The sequence below is a fragment of the Artemia sp. Qi Xiang Cuo genome, chromosome 19 (genome assembly GCF_049724085.1).
Source record: "Artemia sp. Qi Xiang Cuo chromosome 19, ASM4972408v1, whole genome shotgun sequence".
In the NCBI taxonomy this organism is placed as follows: Eukaryota; Metazoa; Arthropoda; class Branchiopoda; order Anostraca; family Artemiidae; genus Artemia; species Artemia sp. Qi Xiang Cuo.
The window spans coordinates 11,330,899-11,353,081 of record NC_142812.1 but is presented as its reverse complement, the minus strand read 5'-3'; the positions used below and the strand labels follow the sequence as shown (position 1 = coordinate 11,353,081).

General features: G+C 38.7%; 2 protein-coding genes across 2 annotated transcripts; both read right to left on the bottom strand.

Moving 5' to 3' along the window:
* Positions 1 to 19,332: 19,332 nt before the first annotated feature.
* Positions 19,333 to 21,041, bottom strand: LOC148940496 (uncharacterized). The gene is made up of 3 exons (XM_089105001.1): positions 20,475 to 21,041; positions 19,784 to 20,104; positions 19,333 to 19,389 (listed from the first exon to the last, which is right to left on the bottom strand). The coding sequence occupies exons 1-3, from the start codon at positions 21,039 to 21,041 to the stop codon at positions 19,333 to 19,335; spliced, it is 945 nt and encodes a 314-aa protein (XP_088961127.1).
* A 120-nt stretch (positions 21,042 to 21,161) lies between these two features.
* LOC148940495 (protein CFDP2-like) lies at positions 21,162 to 21,482 on the bottom strand. The gene has a single exon (XM_089105000.1). The coding sequence runs from the start codon at positions 21,480 to 21,482 to the stop codon at positions 21,162 to 21,164; it is 321 nt and encodes a 106-aa protein (XP_088961126.1).
* Positions 21,483 to 22,183: the final 701 nt, after the last annotated feature.

Genomic DNA, 22,183 nt, shown 5'->3' with positions numbered 1-22,183 from the left:
AATCAGATTAATGTTACCCATTAAAAGATACGAGCCTGAGAAAATTTGTTTGAATTTCAAGAAGGGGAAACATCCTCCAAAACTCCAAGAATCTTATTGAAAATGTCACTATAATTTTAACAGGCTTGAAACTGTCTGTGCAGGATTTCTACTGTTGCTGATAGAAGAGCATCGTCAAGTGCTGAAAACCATGTTGTGACCAAGATAGGCCCAGGATTGCAAAAGGCCTCCATTCATTCTGGAGGTCCCAGGGACTTCTTGCTGTGCGGTTTTAAATCAGCTTAAGCGCTTCGGTGTAGACTTGAGAAGATGTGTTGATTCCTGTCCTGTACTAGTATCCGGGACCATTGCTTTTCCTGGGGCCAAAAAATTTTCAATGATTTAAAGAACATGAAAATTGGAACTTGGAATGTTATGAGGCTAAAAAATAACTACCGTATCGACACTTTGACTGACAAATTCAGACGATTTGAACTGAATTATTAGGAGTTTCAGAAACTCATATCCCAGGGGTAAGAAGCATGAAATTAGGTGATATAGAATTTGTTTACTCAGAAAGGAAGGATGGGGTATATAGACAGGGAGTAGAGCGCATGATGAATAAGGAAGCTGCTAAGTCTTGTTTAGGATGGGAAGGTATTAATAATAGAATAATAATCACTCATTTTATGACTAAAAAGTTCAGGGTATTAGTTATAGTAGTACATGCCCCCGTAGAACCAACTGACGGAGATACTAGTGATTCAGATGGATTTTGCTTTCAGTTACAGGAGCAAATAGATAGGGTCCAGGTAGAAATATAGAGGTCCTATTAGAAGATTGTAACGCCCAAGTCCGTAGAAATAGGGATAGATGGTATCCTAGCCTAGGTAAATTTGGTATAGGAAAATAAAACTGTAACGGCTACAGACTGCTGAAATTTTGTAGGTATAACAATTTAGTTATAACCAATACGCCAAAGCACTAAATATAAGATCGCGTGCTCGACCGAGGTTCAAATCTACTGTGGAGTGCCATAAGGAATAATCCTTGGTCCTCTTTTGTTTCTTGTCATGGTCAACGAGCTGGTAAAGTCCTATCCAGAAAGATCGAAGTACGTCAATGATCTGTCATTAACTGAAATTTTACACAAGGACTTCCCAAACAACTCGTATGGCATCATCAAAGACATTAAGAACCAGGCTGCCAGTAACGACATGGTAGTGAATATGGACAAATTCGTTGTACTTTCAATTTCTGTCTTAAGGACCGAACCAACCTATTAGCCTCCGCTACACCAAAAGCAGATGGTGACCATAATTAAGCTGCTAGGCATCCATATTTTATCAGATATGAAGTTGGACAAAGAAGTAGGAGGCAGAGTCAAACGTGGAAATATGGCTATATCTGCTATGAAGTTGCTATCTAGTTACGGTGTTCCTGTCGAGCATCTTCTGAAGTTCTATCTTTCTTTCATTAGACCTATCTTAGAATATTGTTGTCAAGAATGGCATTTATTCCTTACTCATGACCACTAGGAGACATTGGAGCGAGTTCAGTACCGTGCCTTGCTTTTGGCGTCTAAATCCCCTAAAGTCCCCTATATATCGCATTTACAATAATTTAAACTTGTTAGCCTTGAAAAAAGAAGTTAACTACTTAGTCAAGTTGGGAAAGGATATCTTGAAAAATCCTAACCTACGTGATACACTTACTCCGGATTTTTCCCCTTTGTAGACAAATGTTGCAAAAGTCTGTTGCTGAACCTATACCTAAAAACCAACCAGTATTTACAACCCATGTAAGATATGAAAACAGTTTTGTGTCTGGGTTTGTTCGTCTTTATAACTTGGATGCCTAATTTTATATATAGATGTGGGTTATTTTAATTTTTGTCTTTTTAATTTTGTCGACCGTGTAAGTGTTGCGAAAATTGTATTTATTTTGACCGTGTCACTGAATGTGAAAATTGCATTTTGTATATATAGGCTTTTTGAATTATTTACTATTGTCTTGACAAAAAAAAAAACAAAAAAAAAAAAAAAAAAAAAAAAAGAATCGGCCCGACCGTGTAAGCGTTTTGAAATAAAGGAGATTTTGATTTGATTTGATACTATGTTTGGTCTCAAAGTGGCCCATAAGTTAACACGGTATTCACGTGATGGTAAGACAGCAAATCTTGTTGATTATGTTATTGTAAACTGAAGAATGGTAGGATCAATACTAAATATTACGGTATATAGGAATGCTGTTATTGATGCTAAAAGCAAAAAGTCACCTCATTTATCTAGGTTTACCCATAGGTATGTCTATCCGCCACACACGAAACTTCTTCTCGAACAGCTTAAACGACGAATTTCAGCGTCTTACGCTTCAATTGTATCGTGTAAACTTCGATTCAACCGGCTGCTTCTAGCAAGCTTGTATAACGCCATCGCTCTACCTCACCTTTTATATGCCACGCCCTTCTGGAAACTTCTCACTAAAGCTGACCAGAATAAAATCCGAGCGATGTAAGATAAGATTTATTGCTGAAAAATGGCTATCACAAGATGTATTTTCGTTTTGCGAAGTTTTGCTTCGTCTACCTCCGTGGTATAGGAATTCGTATGTAATTGAAAAATTTAAAGCCGTAGACCCTGATGTCGCCGTCGCTAGACGAATACCGAAGCATAATAAAAAAAATACGCCGAAATCTACACAAATGGTCCCATCTGCTCTAAAGTGATTCAGTGATTTAGTGATTCGTTTTCTTTGTTGGTGCAGTTAGTTGTAGTTTGTCTTTTTTTCTTTTTTTTAAGTGCTCTGTCTTGTTGTGTGTTGGTTTGACGGGTTTTTCAATAAATAAATAAATAAAGATCGCCATCTGGTTGTGTCTAGGGTTAATTCAAAGCTGAAATTTTGGAAAGGAAAATACCTCCTGGGAAGTTATGATGCTGGTAGACTTCGGGATGAGAACTTGAGAAAAACTTTCTATGAGCAGCTGAATACTAAACTGTAGAGTTTAAAATTTGACAACATAGAAGATGGATGGAACAATTTTAGGAAAATAGTTTGTGAAGCTGCTGATGGTGTCTTCGAAACCTGTTTTTGTACCAGAATTATCTGAGTGATAGATCATATGAAAACAAAAAGAATGTAAAGAAACTGGAGAAAGCATTAAAGTATGAACTAAGGAGGTTGAAGTAGAGGATATGGATAAAATTGTTGAGGATCTGGAAGATGTAGCTAGACAGCATAATAGTAAAATATTTTCCTGGCATGTTAATATTTTGAGATGTAGTAGTCAATATGGACTTGTCCCAGTTAAAGACAAGAACAGGGCCACAGTTAGTGATAAGGAAAGAGTTAAAAGAGAGGGGCAGAGCACTTTGAGAATATGCTAAGCCGAGATACAGTTGCAGGAAAAGATGTAGAGGAAAAGGAAAAAGATCGTGATACCTTGGATGTGAAGGAAAATTTGTTTTATGCGAAGAATTAGCGACACTACTAAAAGGATTAAAAAATGATATGGCTCCAGGTGCCGATAGTGTGGTAAATGAGTTTTATAGGCGGCACAATAGTGCTGCCGAAGTAAAGAGTGATATGGGCGCAATGTATTATTATTATTATTATTTTTTGTTTAGACCAGGGCACTTTGTATCAAAGAAGTTGTCGTAGAAACTTTGAAAAGGGCTCATTTGATTGGAAATTGATGAAGTTAGTGCCCTTGTTAATAGTCGACATTGGGGCCTTATTGGACTGGTAATCAGAAGTTCTAGTATCATTTTTAAAATTCGGAGTGATCCGAGGGTGGATATCCCCCCGCATACCCCTCCCACTCCCACCATTCTTCAAACACATCCAATCAAAACTTTGAGATAAACGTTTCGTTCAACGTAATTGAAAGGTCCAGAAATTATGTCTTTAAGGAAAGCGACAAATTTTCAAATACTACGGAAGCACTATTTACAATTTTTCCTACCCTACTAAAAATCATATAATTTGTCCTAGAAGTATTAACAGCAAGGTAACTCAAGGAGGTAAACACCAAAAGGTTTTCCAGCGTTCTGTTTGCTTTATCTACTAGTTCTTCCAGTGACTGTGCAGAAATCGTCAAAGCAGTATCATCTGCAAATGCTGTAACAGTTGCTTCAGGCATGTAGAACCTCATAGTATCTATGTATACGAGAAAGATTAATGGACCAAGGACTGAGCCCTGAGGAACTCCACATTTTACAGGATAGACTCCGCTAACGATGTCATCTATCATTACTTTAGTTGACCTTCCATACAAGTATGATTTAAACCAATCCAAGCAAACATCTTTTATCCCCAGACTAGATAGGCGACTCAGCAGCAACTCAAAATCCACAGTGTCGAAGGCTTTTTTGAAGTCGACAAAGATCGTTAAAGGAATAAAACCTTTTTCTAGAGCTCAATTGACTACATCCAGAAGATGGTGAACAGCATGGCTTGTAGAATGTTTACCGCAGAATCCAAATTGGCTGTCACACAATATTCCTAGTTTATCCAAATATTCATAAAATCTCCTGTAAATTATCTTTTCATAGATTTTAGAAAAAATAGGCAATAACGAAATCGGTCGCCAATTCGATAGTTCTTGTTTGTTGCCCCTTTTATACAATGGTATTACCTTTGCCAGTTTAAGACCACTAGGGAATTCGCCGGTCTGGAGTGATAGATTTATTAAGTCAGTTAGACAAGGTAATATATAAGCTAGGATAGCATTTATAGCTCTAAGATTAAGTCCATCTATTCCGGCCGAGTTGGACTTCAGTCCATTCACTGTGCTCTCGATCTCCTTTGTTGTGCACTTCTCGAACGAAAAAAAGTGCCCTTCGCCTCGATTATCAATAAAGGACTTCAACAGATGTCTTCTAGACTTTTTAGCTACGTCTTCCTTAATACTCGCGCCTATGTTCGTGAAATATTTTCCGAATTCATCTGCCATTTCCTGTTTATCAGTGATTTCACTTCCATTCACCATCAGACTCTTTACTCCATCATTATCATTAGTCTTCCCTTTTAAAACGTCATTTATTAGTCGCCAGGCTCCTTTTGCATCACCACTTTTACCATCAAAAGCAGAATCATAATATGCTTTTTTCTCACTGCGACGCTTGTGGTTAACTTTGCTTCTCAATCTCTTAAATTCTTCAAATAAACTTACATTTTCCGGGCTCTGTAAATGTTTTTCAAAAAGCTGTTTTCGCATTTCCATCATTTCAAGCAATTCTGTGGTCACCCATGGCTTTCTTGGCTCATTTTTCTTTTTCCTCATTTTCCTCAGAGGACAAGACGCCTCATATACCGGTAAGAGAATATTCATAAACCTGTCAAATGCTGTAGTTGCATTCTGCTCTTCGCTAACTTCATCCCATGCTATAGTACTAACTTGCTCTTTCAGCTTTCTCAAGTTATTATTTCTCATATCTCTATAAACTCTCTTACTTAGGTTTTTAGTAGAAGTTTTGATACTATTTATCATACAAACAATCGGGAGTTGGTCAGAAGCAGATTGAAGGAGAACATCACAGAATGCTTGCCTCAATAGATTTGAAGAAACAAATATGTTATCAATTAATGTTGCCGACTGAGCAGTGATACGGGAAGGAATCAGATTCACTGGGTACAAATCATGAGATAATAAAAGATTTAAAAATTCTAAATTAAAACTACTTAAATTCAATAAATCAAAATTAAAATCACCCAGAATAACACAATCTGATTGATTAGACTGGGCCCTGCTTAAAAACATATCAAACTCCTGAAAAAATTCCTCGGGACGAGCACCAGGGGGTCTAGAAACCAGGCAAACAATTAACTTTTTACCATTATTTATTTGAATCTCAATAGAAAAAATTTCTATCTTACCTTCATTCCATAAATAAAGGTTCTCCCTTTCCTCAAAATTCAATCCCTCTCTCACCAAAAATGCAAGTCCCCCGCGCCCCATTGAATGCCGCAACTTTGATATCAGTTGGTAACCTGGAAAAGCGTAGGAAGAGAGAAGACTATACAAACTCAAGAATGATTCACAAATTCCCAAAACATCAATCATACTATCAATATTACTTAAAAACTGAACAATTTCTTCAAAAGCCGACGTTATGTGGCAATTCCATTGAGCAACACACAAACTATACAACTCTTTTTTAATTTGACCAAACTCTTCAAAACGAACGTAGCTGCTAGGACGGAGTGGCTTGGGGCATTCATCAACTCGATCTTGAAAATAGACACCTATCTGATGTGATAAAACATCATCAACTAAGAGCGAATTTTTTTCAAGCAACTCTAACCGAGGTATTGGGAGTAAACTAACCATAATAATAAAATAAAATAAAAAGCTACGATCTTGTTTTATTCATTAGGGATAAAACCCATACATAAACTGGAAAGAAAGGAAATAGGAATAATAGAATAATAATAAGAATAGATAAACACATAGAAAGACTCAAAATTTAAATAAAAAAATTAAAAACCAAAAAAAAAAAAAAAAAATATAAAAAAAAAACAGGACACTCAATCACGATCGAATATGTCATTCAGAGACCAAAGTCTACGAGCAGAAGTTGCATTTTCCGGACGGACGTAGATCCGACCTTGGTTTGACCACACGAACTTATTGCCGTATTTTTCCCTTGCAGCATTCAACAATTCTCTTTTTTTCTTTGTTAAGTTCTCAGCCACAAAAATCTTCGTGTTCACAAGGTTTTTTTTGCAAGCAAAAACTTTCACAGCTGTGTGACGGTCTTTAAACTTCACTAAAACAGGAGCAATTTTATCAGGGCGGCTATCAACAGAGTTCAACCGAAACCTATGCACAGATATAACATCACTATCAGCAAGACCTGAGAACGCCACCTTATTGCGTATTATATTCATTGTTGCATCTTTTACTTCAACACCGGGAGGCTGCTTGACACTGTTAAACGTTAGTGAATTCAGTCTCAACTCTTGGTTAGCTTCCTTGATCTTGGCTTCAATTCTAGCAACTCGATTTTCAAGTAATTCAAGTTGATTTTGACATATTTTCAGGTCTTTTTCAATCCTGTCAAATCTTGGAATATATTCCAGTATTATCGCATCATGAACTACGCCAATTATCTTTTCAATTTCAGCAGTGGATGGTGGGGTCGAGGGATGAATTTTAAGTGCTTCGTTAACTTTTTGCGCTACAGCCTGTTTCATATTTTCTTTTGTTACTGCTACATCTTTAAGAGTTCGCTCTAAGTCCCGTAGCATCTGAGCTTGTAGCCAAATTTTTATAAACAAGTGGGCTGAGAGCGAGTTCCTCAAAAGAGCCTTTAACTCCCTTTCCAACTTTTTTCATAGCTTCGGTTTTGTTTGATTCAAAATTTTTTTAATTTTGTTCCAAAACCATTTCAACTTCATGCGATCCGTAACAAAATACTTGGTACTTAAATCAACCAGATTTCTCTGCGACAGAACGGAGACTTCTGACTGGCCATAAAGGATATCTCGCAAAGCTTGCCAGGGCAAGGTCATCATCCTGAAACATAGGCATCACGGCTTCGAAGAAAAGGCAGGAAAAAAAGGAAAAAGGGCAGGAAATAGATTTATCTTTAGGTGGGGAGGCCCACGGCTGCAGTGGCTATCAACTCTATGGAAAGCTGGCCCAGTGATCCATGGAGCCTGCTAAGCTTTACCACCGTTTTCTGACATCCCAATTCACGAAAAGTAAATATCTAATCAGTAATTATCCAATCTCAAAAATATCCACTTCTCGCCAAAAGTCTATCACCAAAATTCATAAACATAGGACAGGATTATACGTCACTATAATCCCAAACCAATTGTTGTTACGAAATTCACTGACTGAAAAGTCACTTGTAATTTTAATCCTTTACAAAGTATTGTGACACTTCCGTAATCACTGAGTTAATTATATTTTCAAGCTCAAAGAAACCAGTTCAAATAGATGTTCACGCTTTGAAATCTAGTTCAGTACTGGGTGACAACTCTCCAAAGCCCTCAGGGCAAGGGTTGTAAGTTTTGCCCTGGGGGTATATAGGCTACATATAAAAAGGACGATCGTATAAATTTTGAAGGGGGCTCATTGGATTGGTAATCAGAAGCTCTAGTACACTTATTACGACTCATAAGGATCTGAGGGTGAATAACCCCGCCCGCCACACCTTTTTTTCCCGAAATGTATCTGATAGACATTTTGAGATGACAATTTGTTCTCATAAAAACTTAAAAACAGCTCATTTGGTTGGAAATTGAAAGAGCCAACGCCCCTTCTAATAGTCAAAAGAGATTGGAGGGCAACTAACTCTCCTTCCACGCCCACCATCCCCCAAACACATCCAATCAAAATTTTGAGTCAAAACTTTTCCAATCAAAATTTTTTGGGTATAGCATAATTGAAAAGGTCCAGATATTATGTCTTTGAAGATGAAACCCCTCCCACAGCTCTCAGGGCAAGGGTTGTAAGCTATGCCCCGGGGGCATATAAGGTATATACAAAAAAAGATGATCTTATTAACTTCGGAGGGGACTAATTGGATTGGGTATCAGAACTTTTAGTGCCCTTTTTAAGATTCAGAGTGATCGGAGGTTGGATACCCCCCCCCACACCTCGTATTTTCATAAAATGTATCTGGTAGAAATTTTGAGATTCAAATTTGTTTTCTTAGAAACTTCGAAAATAGCTCATTCGGTTGGAAATTGAAAGGGCCAGTGCCCTTTTAAATAGTCGAAAGTGATTGAAGGGAAACAAACCCCCTTCCCACGCCCACCATTTCCCCAAACACATCTAATCAAAATTTTAAAATATCCGAAAGGTCCGAAAACTTATGTCTTTGAGGATGACAAGCCGCCTCCCCCCCCCCCCGCAGCCCTAAGGGCAAGGGTTTTCGGTTATGCCCTGGGGGCATATAAGGCACATATAGGAAGGGTGATCGTATAAACTTCGGAGGGGGCTCCTTAGATTGCCAATCAGAAGTTCTAGTGCCCTTTTTAAGATTCAGAGTGATCGGAAGGTCGATACCACCCCCCCCACCTTCGGTTTTCCGAAATACATCTGATAAAAATTTTGAGATGGCTATTTGTTAACGCAAAAACTTCAAAATAGCTGATTCGATTGGAAATTGAAAGGGTCAGTTCCTTTTTCAATAGTTGAAAGTGATTGGAGGTCAACTAACCCCCTCCCACACCCACCATTTCCCAAAACACATCCAATCAAAATTATGAGATAGCTATTTTGTTCAACGTCATTGAAAAGTCCGGAAATTATGGCTTTGAGGATGACAACACCTTCCCCAAGACCTTCAGGGCAAGGCTTGTAAGTTATGCCCCGGGGGCACATAAGGTATATATAGAAAAGGTGATCGTAAGACTTCAGAGGGGCTTATTTTATTTTTAATCAGAAATTCAAGTGCTCCTTGTAAGATTCAGAGTGATTGGAGGGTGGATAAATCCCCCCGCCTCATATTTTCTCGAAATACATCAGAAACTGAAAAGCCTAGTGCCCTTTTTATTAGTCAGAAGTGATTGGAAGGCAACAAGCCAACCCCCCCCCCACGCCAATAAATTCCGAAACATATCTAATCAGAATTTTGAGATAGCCATTTTGTTCATCGTAGTTGAAAGCTCTGGAAATGTCTCTGACAACTCCCATACCTTCTCAAGACCAGAACATTTGCCCTTTACTGAAAACAAAATTTATCTAAAATGTTTTCACTTTGTTTTTACTTGTTTAATTTGTTTTTACTTAATATATGTTGCTCTTGCAATTTAAATAAATAAAAAGAGTGTAAGTGTATCCAAGTTGTCAAAGAGCATAGATAGAATCTTTTTGGAAGGATACTAAGTTTTAATTTTTCAGGTAAACTTCAGAAGCTTAAAATTAAATTAAACATTATACATTTTTGTGTCAAGACTAACAATTTTTTTAAAAGTTTGTCTAATTTACAAACAGCAACCCTTACTATAGATTCTTATAGAAAAAAAACTGATAAGATACACAATATTAGTTTTTTCCATGAAAAAGACTGTGTCAATAAAAAACGAACAGAAATTAATTCAAAAACCTTTTTTCTGTAAGACGAGTTTTTCAAAGAAAAGTAAACATCTCCGTTAAGCTAAGAATGAGCAAAAATAAAGTCAAATAATCTTCCAAGCACAAAACTGCCACAAATCATTATCAATGAATAAATGAAACCCAAAACGAACAGAAATCACAATAAAGAGCCGCCAAACTCAAAACGAGCAAAAATTAACTTGAGCAGGGCAGATAACCCCGATGCCTCCTCAAGAACAGAGCACAATTTGCGCTTTACTGGAAACAAAACATGTTTGAAGTATTTTCACCTTTCTTACTTTCATAAATAAAAAAATATCAAAACCTTAAGGAACAAATGTCAGCGTATGTCAATTAAACTGACAATCCATTGTCCTTTTTTAATTAAGGCTCAAATTGTGTTCTGGTCTTAACTTAAATTTAACTGAAGGCAATGTTCAACTGTCAGAAGGTGTTAGGCAACAGACAAAGCAACATCGTTCACTTGTACGTGCCCTAGACTGCAAAAAGAAAGGAAAAGATCATAGGCAGCGTGCTAGTGCTGCCTAAGTTAAGAACGATGTGGCCACAATGTGTTTTTTTTTTCTTCGACAGGCATTTCGTATCGAAGGAGTTGTCCTTGAAACTTCTAAAAGGGCTCATTCGATTGGAAATTCAAAGGGCTAGTGCCCTTTTTAATAGTCGAAAGTCACTGGAGGGCAAGTACCCCCCCCCTCCCCACGCCAATCATTCCCCAAAACAAATCCAATCAAAATTTTGAGATAGCCATTTTGTTCAGCGTAGTTGATTTCCGAATAGAAAATATGTTTTTGAGGAGGACACTCCCCAACAACCCTCGGGGCAAGGGTCTTAAGTTATGCCCTGGGGACATATAAAGTTTTTGTAGAAGGCGTTGTTTTAGAAACTTCAAAAAAGGTTCATTTGATTGGAAATTCAAAGGGCTAGTGCCCTTTTTAATAGTCGAAAGTGATTAGAGGGTAACTAGCCCCCAACATCCCCACGCCCATCATTACCCCAAACACATACAATCAAAATTTGAGATAGCCATATTGTTCAGCGTAGTTGATTTCCAGATAGAATATATCTTTTTGAGGAGGACAGTCCCCCCAACCCTCGGGGCAAGGGTTTTAAGTTATGCCCTGGGGGTATATAAGGTTTTTATAGAAGGCGTTGTCGTAGAAACTTCAAAAAAGGCTCATTCGATTGGAAATTTAAAGGGCTAGTGCCCTTTTTAATAGTCGAAAGTGATTGGAGGGCAGCTAGCCCCCTCCCACGCCCATCGTTCCCCAAAGCACTTCAAATCAAAACTTTGATATAGCCATTTTGTTCAGCGTAGTTGATTTCTACATAGAAAATAAGTTTTTGAGCAAGACACTCCCCTACAACCCTCGGGGCAAGGGTTTTAAGTTATGCCCTGGGGGCATATAAGGTTTTTATAGAAGGTGCTGTCGTAGAAACTTTAAGAAAGGTTCATTCGATTGGAAATTCAAAGGCCTAGTGGCCTTTTTAATAGTCAAAACTGATTGGAGGGCAACTAACCACCCCCCCCGCGCCCAACGTTCCCCCAAACACAGCCAATAAAAATTTTGAGATAGCCATATTGTTCAGCGTAGTTTATTTCCAGATAGAAAATATGTTTTTGAGGAGGACACTCCCCCACAACCCTCGGGGCAAGGGTTGTAAGTTATACACAGGGGGCATATAAGGTTTTTATAGAAGGCGTTGTCATAGAAACTTCAAAAAAGGCTCATTCTTTTGGAAATTCAAAGGGCTAGTGCCCTTTTTAATAGTTGAAAATGTTTGGGCGGTAACTAACCCCCTCTCACGCCCACCTTTTCCCCAACACATCCAATCAAAATTTTGAGATAGCCATTTGATGCAACGTAGTTTTAACTTCTGGAAATTAGGTCTCTTCAATCAATCAATCAATCAAGCTTTTATTTTTAAATAAATGAACAAACGAAACAATTAACATGAACATTTCGACTCAAAGCAATGCTTGTATGAGTCACACCCGATATTGGTAAACAAATTTATATCACACTATGAAATGAAAAGAGAAGAGCTAATAACATAAGAGAGGGATAAAGAGTTAGAAAGGAAAGAATCGAGACGAGGTGGAGTCTAAGAAGAAAAGTGAAAGGATAAGATACAAACGAAAAATTGAGACATTAACTCATGCAGTATCAAATACTGTGTAAGAGAGGTATCGTTTTTGGAGTGTGCCAAATGATTTTATGGATTTAATAGATTCATTAATTGAGTTCCATACAGAAATACTTCTATAAACTGGAGAGTGTTGAGACATTGCAAGCCTTCTTTTCGGTAGCATAAAATTGTACTCGTTGCAGCGGAGAGATCTTCCTCGATGAATTGTGTTACAAAGTTCGAAGTACCTGGAAAGACCTTGAGGAATTCTATTCGATATTGCCGAGTGTGCTAAACGTTGATTACTAACGTTGATTATCTCTATTATATCTATTGTTCCAGTGTCTCTGTATAGATTTGTTGAGGGGTGTAGCCTGGGGAGGCAATATGTGGCCTTGACTGCACGGTTTTCTGATCTCTTCAATGATTTTAGATGAGGTTTGAATGTATCGCTCTATATAGAACAGCAATGATTGAATTAGGGGAGTACAAAAACATTATAAAGCATTTCCATCATCTCAGCACTTAGAAGCAGGCTAGCTCTATGTAACAATGATGTTTGCTGTGAGACTGTTGAAGACAGCTGAGATATGTGATATTTGAACGAAAGAGAGGAATCTACCAGTATGCCAAGGAACTTTGTGACTGTGGTCTGAGGAATTGGATTTTCATTGATTGACAGTGCGAAATTGTGAGACAATGAGGAGTTTGTAGGAGGACAAGTGAAGACTATGATGCAGCTTTTTGTAGCATTTACCTGCATTTTGTTATGAAAACACCAGTCAGATATTTCGTCAAGTGTTTTTTGGGCCTTTTTTGCAGCAGACTCGGATGATTCAGCAGTAATGAAGAAATTTCAGTCATCAGTAAATAGTACTGGGCGTGTATTTTTAGTAAGACACGTTGTCAGGTCATTGATATACAAAATAAACAACAGCGGTCCAAATACCGACCCCTGAGGTAGGCCAGATTTTACCTGTAATTCTGGTGACACACTACCCTCCACAATTACGCACTGCTTACGATCAGTCAGGTGTAATGAAAACCACTCGTGAGCAACACCATATATTCCAAATGAATGTAATTTTGTGAGGAGGTTTGAATGGCATACCGTGTCGAAAGCCTTAGTAAAATCCTGAAAAATACCTAGTACCTTTTCTCCAGCATCCTGGCTATTTAATATGTATTCAACTGAATCAACTAAGGCATGCAAAGTTGAATGATAACACCGAAACCCATATTGACGGGGAGAGAGTAGCTGCTTGACATCGAGGAATCTGTATACCCTTTTATAAACCACTCGCTCGAGGACTTTTGATATAACCGGTAGAATTGACATGGGTCAATAATTAGGGATAAGACTCTTGTCTCCTTTTTTGTAGAGGGGAAGGACTTGGGCAGTTTTGAACACATTAGGATAAACTCCGGTTGCTAGTGAAAGGCTGACCAAGTGTGGAAGTGGAGCTACAAGACCCGAAGAGGCCTTCTTCAAGATATACTTGCACAGCCCAAAGGTGGCAGCTTACTGATAATCACTAGTAATTCCTCTTTCGTACGTGGTGCTAGAAAAAGACCTGATATTGTTCTGCTGTGGGTTTGTTCAGGAGATATGTTTATATGTTTTATAGAACGCGTTGTCGTAGAAACTTCAAAAAGGGCTCATCCGATTAGAAATTGAAATGGCTTGGGCTCTTTTTAATATTCAAAAGTAAATGAAAGGCAAAACACACCCCTTCCATGCCGACCATTTCCCCAAACACATCCAATCAAAAATTTAAGTCATTTTGTTCCACGCAGTTAAAGTTCAGGAGATTATACCTTTGAGCAGGACACTCCCCCACAGTCTTCAGAGCAAGGGTTATAAGTTATGCCCTGGGGGCATATAAGTTTTTATTGAAAACTTTGTCGTAGAAACTAGAAAAAGGGCTCATTCGATTGGAAATTCAAAGGTCTAGTGCCCTTTTTAATAGTCGAAAGTAATTTGAGGGCAACTAGCCCCCCTCTCTCTCCCAACTTTTCCTCAAACACATCCAATCAAAAATTTTAGATAGCTATTTTGTTCAGTGTTGTGGATTTCCAGATAGAAATTATGTTTTTGAGGAGGACACTCCCCCACAGCCCTCAGGGCAAGGGTTTTAAGTTATACCCTGGGGGCATCTAAGGTTTTTACTGAACGCGTCGTCGTAGAAATTTCAAAACGAGCTCATTCGCTTGGAAATAGAAATGGCTAGTGCCCTTTTTAATAGTCGAAAGTGATTGGAATGCAACTAACACCCCTTCCACGCTCACCATTTTCCCAAACATATCCAATCAAAATTTTTTGATAGCCGTTTTGTTCCACAAAGTTTAAAGTTCAGGAAATTATAACTTTGAGCTAGGACACCAAGGATCATTCGATTAGAAATTTGACAAAAAGGGCTCATGCGATTAGAAATTGAAATGTCTTGTGCCCTTTTTAATAGTCAAAAGTAATTGGAAGGCAACTAACACCCCTTCAACGCCCACCATTTCCCCAAACACATCCAAATAAAATTTTAAGATAGCCATTTTGTTCCACGCAGTTAAAGTTTAGCAAATTATACCTTTGAGCAGGACACTCCCCCTACGGTCTTCAGGACGAGGGTTATAATTTATACCCTGGGGGCATATAAGTTTTTGCTCACATCCTTGTTGTAAAAACTCGAAAAATGGCTCATTCGATTGGAAGTTAAAAGATTTAGTCCCTTCATAATAGTCGAAAGTGATTTGAGGGAAACTAACCGCCCTCTCTCGCCCATATTTTCCCCAAACACATCCAATCAAAAATTTTAGATAGCCATTTTGTTCAGTGTTGTTGATTTCCAGATGGAAATTATGTTTTTGAGGAGGACACTCCCCCACAGCCCTCAGTGCAAGGGTTGTAAGTTATGCCCTGGGGGTATCTAAAATTTTAACTGAAAGCGTCGTCATGGAAACTTCAAAACGGGCTCATTCGATTGGAAATAGAAATGGCTAGTGCCCTTTTTAATAGTCAAAAGTGATTGGAAGGCAACTAACACCCCTTCCACGCCCATCATTTCCCCAAACATATCCAATAAAAATTTTTTGATAGCCATTTTGTTCCACGAAGTTTAAAGTTCAGGAAATTATAACTTTGAACCGGACACCCCTCCCCCCCCCCCACAGTCTTCAAGGAAAGGGTTATAAGTTATACCCTGGGGTATATAAGGTTTGTATTGAAATGTTTGTCATAGAAACTTGAAAAAGAGCTCATTCGATTGGAAATTCAAAGGGCTAGTGCCCTTTTTAATAGTCGAAAGTGATTTGGGGGTAGCTAACCCCTCTCTCACGCCCAACTTTTCCCCAAACACATCAAACACATCAAATCAAACACATCATTTTTGGATAGCCGTTTTATTCAACGCAGTTGAAAGTTTTGGGAATTAGGTCTTTAAGGATAACAACCCATCCCCCTACAACCCTCAGGGCAAGGGTTTTAAGTTATGCCCTGGGAGCTTGTATGGTTTTGATTGAAAGTGATGTTGTAAAAACATCCAAAAGAGCTCATTCCATTTAAAACTGAAAGGACTAGTGCCCTTTTAATAGTCGAAAGTGATTGAAGGGCAACTAACCCCCCTCTCACGCCCACCATTTCCCCAAACATATCCAATCCAAATTCAGAGCTTTCAGTGCAAGGGTTGTAAGTTCTGCCTTGGGGGCATATAAGGTTTATATAGAAAGTTGTTGTAGAAATTTCAAAAGAGGCTCATTTGATTGGAAATGGAAATTGCCCTTTTTAATAGTCGAAAGTGAGTGGAAAGTAATTAACCCCCCTCCCACGCCCTCCATTTCGCCAAACACAATCAAACAAAGTCTAGAGATAGCCATTTTGTTCAATGTAGTTGAAAGTTCTGGATATTATGTATTTAAGTATGACAAACCCCCCAAAACCCCCAGGGTAAAGGTTGTAAGTTATGCCCTGGGGGCATATAAGGTTTTTAATGATAGAGTTGTCATAAAAACTTCAAATGGGACTCATTCAATTGGAAATTGAGAGGGCTAGTGCCCTTTTAAATAGTTGAAAGTGATTGAACGGTAACTAATCCCTCTCTCACGCCCACCATTCCCCCAAACACATTCAATCAAAATTTTCAGATATCCATTTTGTTCAACGTAGTAGGAAGTTCTGGAAATTAGGTCTCTGAGGATAACACACCCCCCCAGCCCTCAGGGCGAAGGTTATAAGTTATCCCCTAGGGGCATATAAGGTTTTTATTAAAAGCGTTGTCGTAGAAACTTTAAAAGGGCTCATTTGATGGGAAATTAAAAGGGCTAGTGCCTTTATTAATAGTTGAAAGTGATTGGAGAAAGACTAACGCCCCTCTCAAAACGAGTAGAAATTAACATAAGTTGTGCTCAAAACCCCTATGCCTTCCCAGGACCAGAACATAATTTGCACTTTACTGAAAAAAATACAAACGAATGTGAATTGTCAGTTTAATAGACATATACTGATATTTAGAAATCAAAATATTAATATTATTTGATTTATTAGAGTTATAAAAGTAAAAGCATTTAAATTTTTTTCGGTAAAGTGCAAATTATGTTCTGGCCTTGGGAAGGCATTGGGGTTTTGAGCCCAACTTATGTTAATTTTTGCTCGTTTTGAGTTTGACTCGGTTAATTATTGTATTTTCTGTTCGTTTTGGGTTTCATTTACTTATCAATGCTGATTTGTGGTAGTTTCACGCTTGGTAGATTATTTGATTTTAGTTTTGCTAATTTTTTGTTTAATAGAGTTCTTTACTTTTCTTTAAAAAACTTATTTTGTGGAAAAAGTTTTCTTAATTAATTTTAAAAGAAAACGGCTTCTTCAAGTGGGTGGTAGTTCCTTTCCATTGTTACTACCGATAATCACCGGACTTGTAAACACTATTCTCTAGAAATGGCTAAACCCTATAAATTGACGCTAATTGAACTTGCTCTTTCACTAAAAGAGCACTTTGAAGATAATCTTGATGAATTTATTAACAATGAAACAATAGCTGATGATGAACAATTAATGTTGCTTCAAAATGCCCTTTGTAAGGGCATTTTGGTTTACCATAACCACCATAACCGGTACTAACCATAACCGGGTTACCACCAAAACCTACCAAAACAGTTTACCATAACCGAAAAGGTTATGTTTATGTCGACAAACATAAGCCTTACCCTGAAAGACAACACAATGTAAATGTCATTGATTAGCCTGCAATTTCTGAAAGTTCTAAAACTTCAACGGGACTGCCAACACCAATGCCAAAACAAGAAGAAGACTTATTTAAAGATTTTACAAGTTTTGTAGACGTAATGCCTCGATCGTATCGTGAGCAAAGTAAAATACTTTTGACTTATCTTGCTGAAAATGAACACGTACAAATTGAAGAGAAAAAGAATGAAGTTTTAATCCAGGGCAAGCCCTACAATTTAATTGATTCGGTAGAAGATTTGACTACAAATTGTAAAAGACTTGAATCAGTCATTTGTCTAAATTTTTAAAGTCGTCAAATTTTCCAAAAAGTCTTATTGGGAATTATCATGTTTTAAAACAATTAAAGGAATTTGGTAAAATATCAAGAGATATATCGTTTAGATAGCACGCCCAGTGGGCATGATGATTTAAAGGGTATTAAACAAAAGTGTCTTTCCACCACATTAGTGTGCCAAAGGGTAGAGGACGCTTCACGCCACGTTTACGTTCAAAATGGATCAAGTTTTGAAACCAGTTTGTGAGAATATTGAAGAAGTGGGAAGTTTAAGTTCTCCCACCACATTTTCTAAAGTCGCCGAAGTTGAAAAGAAGCCAGCAAAAGAGTATTTACAGAAGAAGCCCAGCTACACTCTTCATCGAAAGTTTGTGGTAATCATTATCGAAAAACTAAAGCGTTTTCCCCTTGCATATATTACAATTAGATCTTTTGACTCTCGACGAGATTCAAAGACGTCATAACAAACCGTAAAAGTATATTTTCCTTGCAATAAGTGTTTTTAGTCACTATGCATATGCAGTTCATTTGCTGGCAAAGAGAGGCGATGAAGTTGCTTACCTTACCTTTGACATTAGATCCTCCAGAGCCAGGAATGGCTCATAGGGCGTCTACGAAGCTTCGCCAGACATCTCGGAACTGAGCTGCAGCCGTGACATCCTCCCACTGTGGTTAAAGAGACAGCTCCACGCTTCTCAGGCCCCGGTCGTACTGCCGTCGTAGGGTTTCCGCCTTTTCCGCCTCCCCTCGGGTCACCACTCATATATTGTTTTTGGGAGTCAATCCTCTGGCATACGAAGGACTTGACCAAGATAAGTCCATCTCCTACGCATCAAGAGATCAGTAACTAATGGCTGACCGGTTTGCCGACTGACTTCTATGTTGGTGACCTTTTCCTGCCACGATATGTTCAGGATCCTTCTAAGGCAAATGTTGTCAAAAGCTAGGACACGTTTCTCCAGTTGGACGTTTAATTTCCAGCATTCGCTAGCATAGAGGCGGATGGATATCACATTGCTATTTAGGAGTCTTAGCTTTAAGCATAGAGAGTATTTACTACTGCGCCAAACTGGTTTCAATTTATTGAAAGCCGATGTCGCCTGTCCAATCCTCCTCTTAACTTCATTAGCTATTTCACCCTCATATTCAATCCAGCTCCCAAGATACTTAAATTCTTTAACCTGGTCAATTGCTTTACCTTTGTATTTTAGTATCAGCGGGGAGTCAGATGTGGCCATGCTCTTTGTCTTACTGACATTCACCGCAAGTCCCACTTTCTCGGCCTTTTCATCTATGGCGTCGAGTAGCAGCTGCAGTCGATGTTTCGCTTCTTCGAGAAGAACAACGTCACATGCGAAGTCCAGATCCGAGATCTGCCGGTTGCTAATCTTTACTCCACAGCCTGAAGACTGCCATAAAATATAGTCCATTACAATTATAAACAGGAACGGGGATAGTATACAACCTTGTTTGACTCCAGACATTATCTTGAAGAAACACGTGTCCCCATTTTCCGTACGAACGCAGCATTCACTATCTTCATAAAGTGTCATTATCATTTTGAATAGTTTATCAGGTACTCCTTAATAATTTAGAATCTTCCATAAAGTATCTCGGTCGATAGAATCGAATGCCTTTTCAAAATCAATGCTGAGCAGGTATATCTTTTTGTTCCATTTTCTTGGCTCTTCCATCATCAGCCTTAGAATGAAAATAAGGTCAGAGCAAGACATACCAGGTAGGAACCCGTGTTGCTCTTCTCTAAGATGTGAATCTAGGGCTTTTCTTAGGCGTTCTAGAATAACTGTGGCTAGTATTTTGCTAGGAACAGACTTTAGGTTGATGCCCCTCCAGTTGTCGCAGACTAGCGCATCGCCTTTCTTGAAGAGTTTTACTAGTATACCTTTGGTCCAGTCTTATGGGACTTTTTTGCTATTCCAGATGGCCACTAGGAGAGCAGTCCAAACGGTTATGGAGGCAGGAAGGGACGCCTTCAGCATCTCTGCCGTGATCCTATCTACTCCATATGCCCGTCCATTTTTCAGTTTTTCAAAGCCGTCGTCACTTCTTCAGTGCTTGGGGGGTCAGTACTTACGTCAATTTGTAAAAGCGGTTTGTCAGGTACTAATTCTGGATCGTCAGGTCTGGGTCTATTTAAGACCTCCTCGAAATGCGACGCCCCTTTCTCGTCAGCTTTCGGTGGATCCGAGATTACATCCTCATTTTCATCTTTTACAGGGGATATTCGGATTGTTTTCCTTCCGACTATCTCATTCGTTAGTCGATACACCATTTTCGAGTCTCTTTTCTTAGCAGCTTCTTCTGCAAGTGCTGCTTTTTCCTTGATAACTTTTCTTTTGTCGTTCCTTGCACTTCTTTTAACCTCCTTATCCTCTTCTTTGTAACGGAGCTGTAACTGGGCATTTTTTTCAGGGCTCAACGTGTTTAGGATAAGCGTCTGGGTCTCCTTGCGTTACTGATACATTTCCAGATGTCATCTAATATCCATTTTTCTTTCTTTCTTTTCTTGAAGCCAAGGCTGGCCTTCTTGACGTCATGGTATGCACTTTTCACTGAGGTCCATAAGTTTTCAACACTAATGAAACTCAGAGAGGAAATAAAAATAACAAAATGAAAAATAAATTAAAAAAGGTGAAAATACAAGGATTTTGTCAGCCAGTATCAGCCACCTTTGTTGATTTTATTTTTCATTTTGTTATTTTTATTTCCTCTCTGAGTTTCATTTGTCATGTATAGCCAGTGTGGTCTAAGAATGTGTTTTCAACACTAGAGTCTTCAGCTTCATCGAGCAGGTTTAACGCTTCAACATTGTTATGTAGTGATATGCAGAAGCTTCTGCGAATATCACGATCTTTCAGCTTATCAGCGTCGAACTGTTTGTGTGTTGTGGCGTTGGTTTTCGGTTTATGAGCTTTCAGTTTAATTCTTACTTCCGCTATCATCAAGATGTGATCTGAACTCACGTATTCAACATTGTTATGTAGTGATATGCAGAAGCTTCTGCGAATATCACGATCTTTCAGCTTATCAGCGTCGAACTGTTTGTGTGTTGTGGCGTTGATTTTCGGTTTATGAGCTTTCAGTTTAATTCTTACTTCCGCTATCATCAAGATGTGATCTGAACTCACGTCCACTCCTCGAAAGCCCCTCACTTCCAGAAAGCTACTTCTCCAGCGTCTTGATATGCGGAAATGATTGATTTGGTTTTTTATCCGGCCGTCAAGGGACACCCAGGAGTACTTGTGAATCGTTTTATGTTCGAACATACTGCCACCTATCACCAAGTTGTTGCTTAGGGCACAGTCAATTAGGAGTGCACCGTTTTCATTCATGTCTCCGATGCCGTATGGGCCCAGAACTTCAGGGCGGTACTGACGATGTGCACTAACTTTAGTATTTAGATCGCCAACAACACAGATTATATCGTGCCTGAGAACGTCTTTGGTGACCGATTATAGCATGTTGTAGAAAACATCTTTTTCCTCATCATCGGCTCCGTTGGCCGGAGCAGAGCAGGCGATGATGGTCATTTTTGTGTGATTAGATACGCAACGAGCTGTCAATATACGCTCGCTAACTGGTGAACAGTTCGCCAATATACAGTTCACCATTGCTTTGTGTGCAAGTGGTGACATCATAATTCCTACACCAGCGCGGTGGACGGAAGGGTGACCGCTAAATGCCATAGCATATCCATCATCAAATTTCCCTAATCCACTTCCAGTCCACCTTATTTCAGTGAGAACGAATGTATCGATGAGGTATTGTCTCATCTCTTTAATAACTTGTTCTGTCTTGGATATCTGGTTCAGCGTTCTCACATTCCAAAAACCTATCTTTAGGTGTTGTTTCGCAGTGAAAAATCGGCTCCGGGGGAATGGGGGGTGGTGGTTTTCTGGGGGGGGGGAGTGATGCATCTGAGGCTGTTTTAGGCGTTTCAGTTGCAGGTTTTTTTCCTCTGAGGGTTGCCCCTCACGGTCCCGGGTGTGGGTTGCAAACCAACAGCCCAACCCTCCTCATTTAACGGACTTGGGACCGTCATGTTCCCCCAACCTCAGTGAGGCAAGGTTACATGGTTGAGTTAAATGCTGGATGAAGTTCCTAGAGCCCTTGAATCTATCTTTGACAAGATTTATATTCAAACACATCGGGGGTGGGGAGGGTGGATTTGTTAAAACACATGTAAAAAAGGTTTTATTGAAGTATTAAACAATACTCTATCAAAGTCATAGTCTGATAAAGGCTGCATTGACTGTACGTTTGATAAGAACCATTCGACTCTTTATCTCAAGATATTGTACATTAAAAAAAATAGTATTACTTTTATTAAAGATTTAGATAAAATAATGTTGATTTATAATCAACGTCCTCATCGATCCTTGTCCAATCATAGTCCTCTTAAAGTTCATCACAGTAACAATGTACTTGACATTTTTCTTGAACAATATTCTAATAAAAAGATACAGAAGAAAAA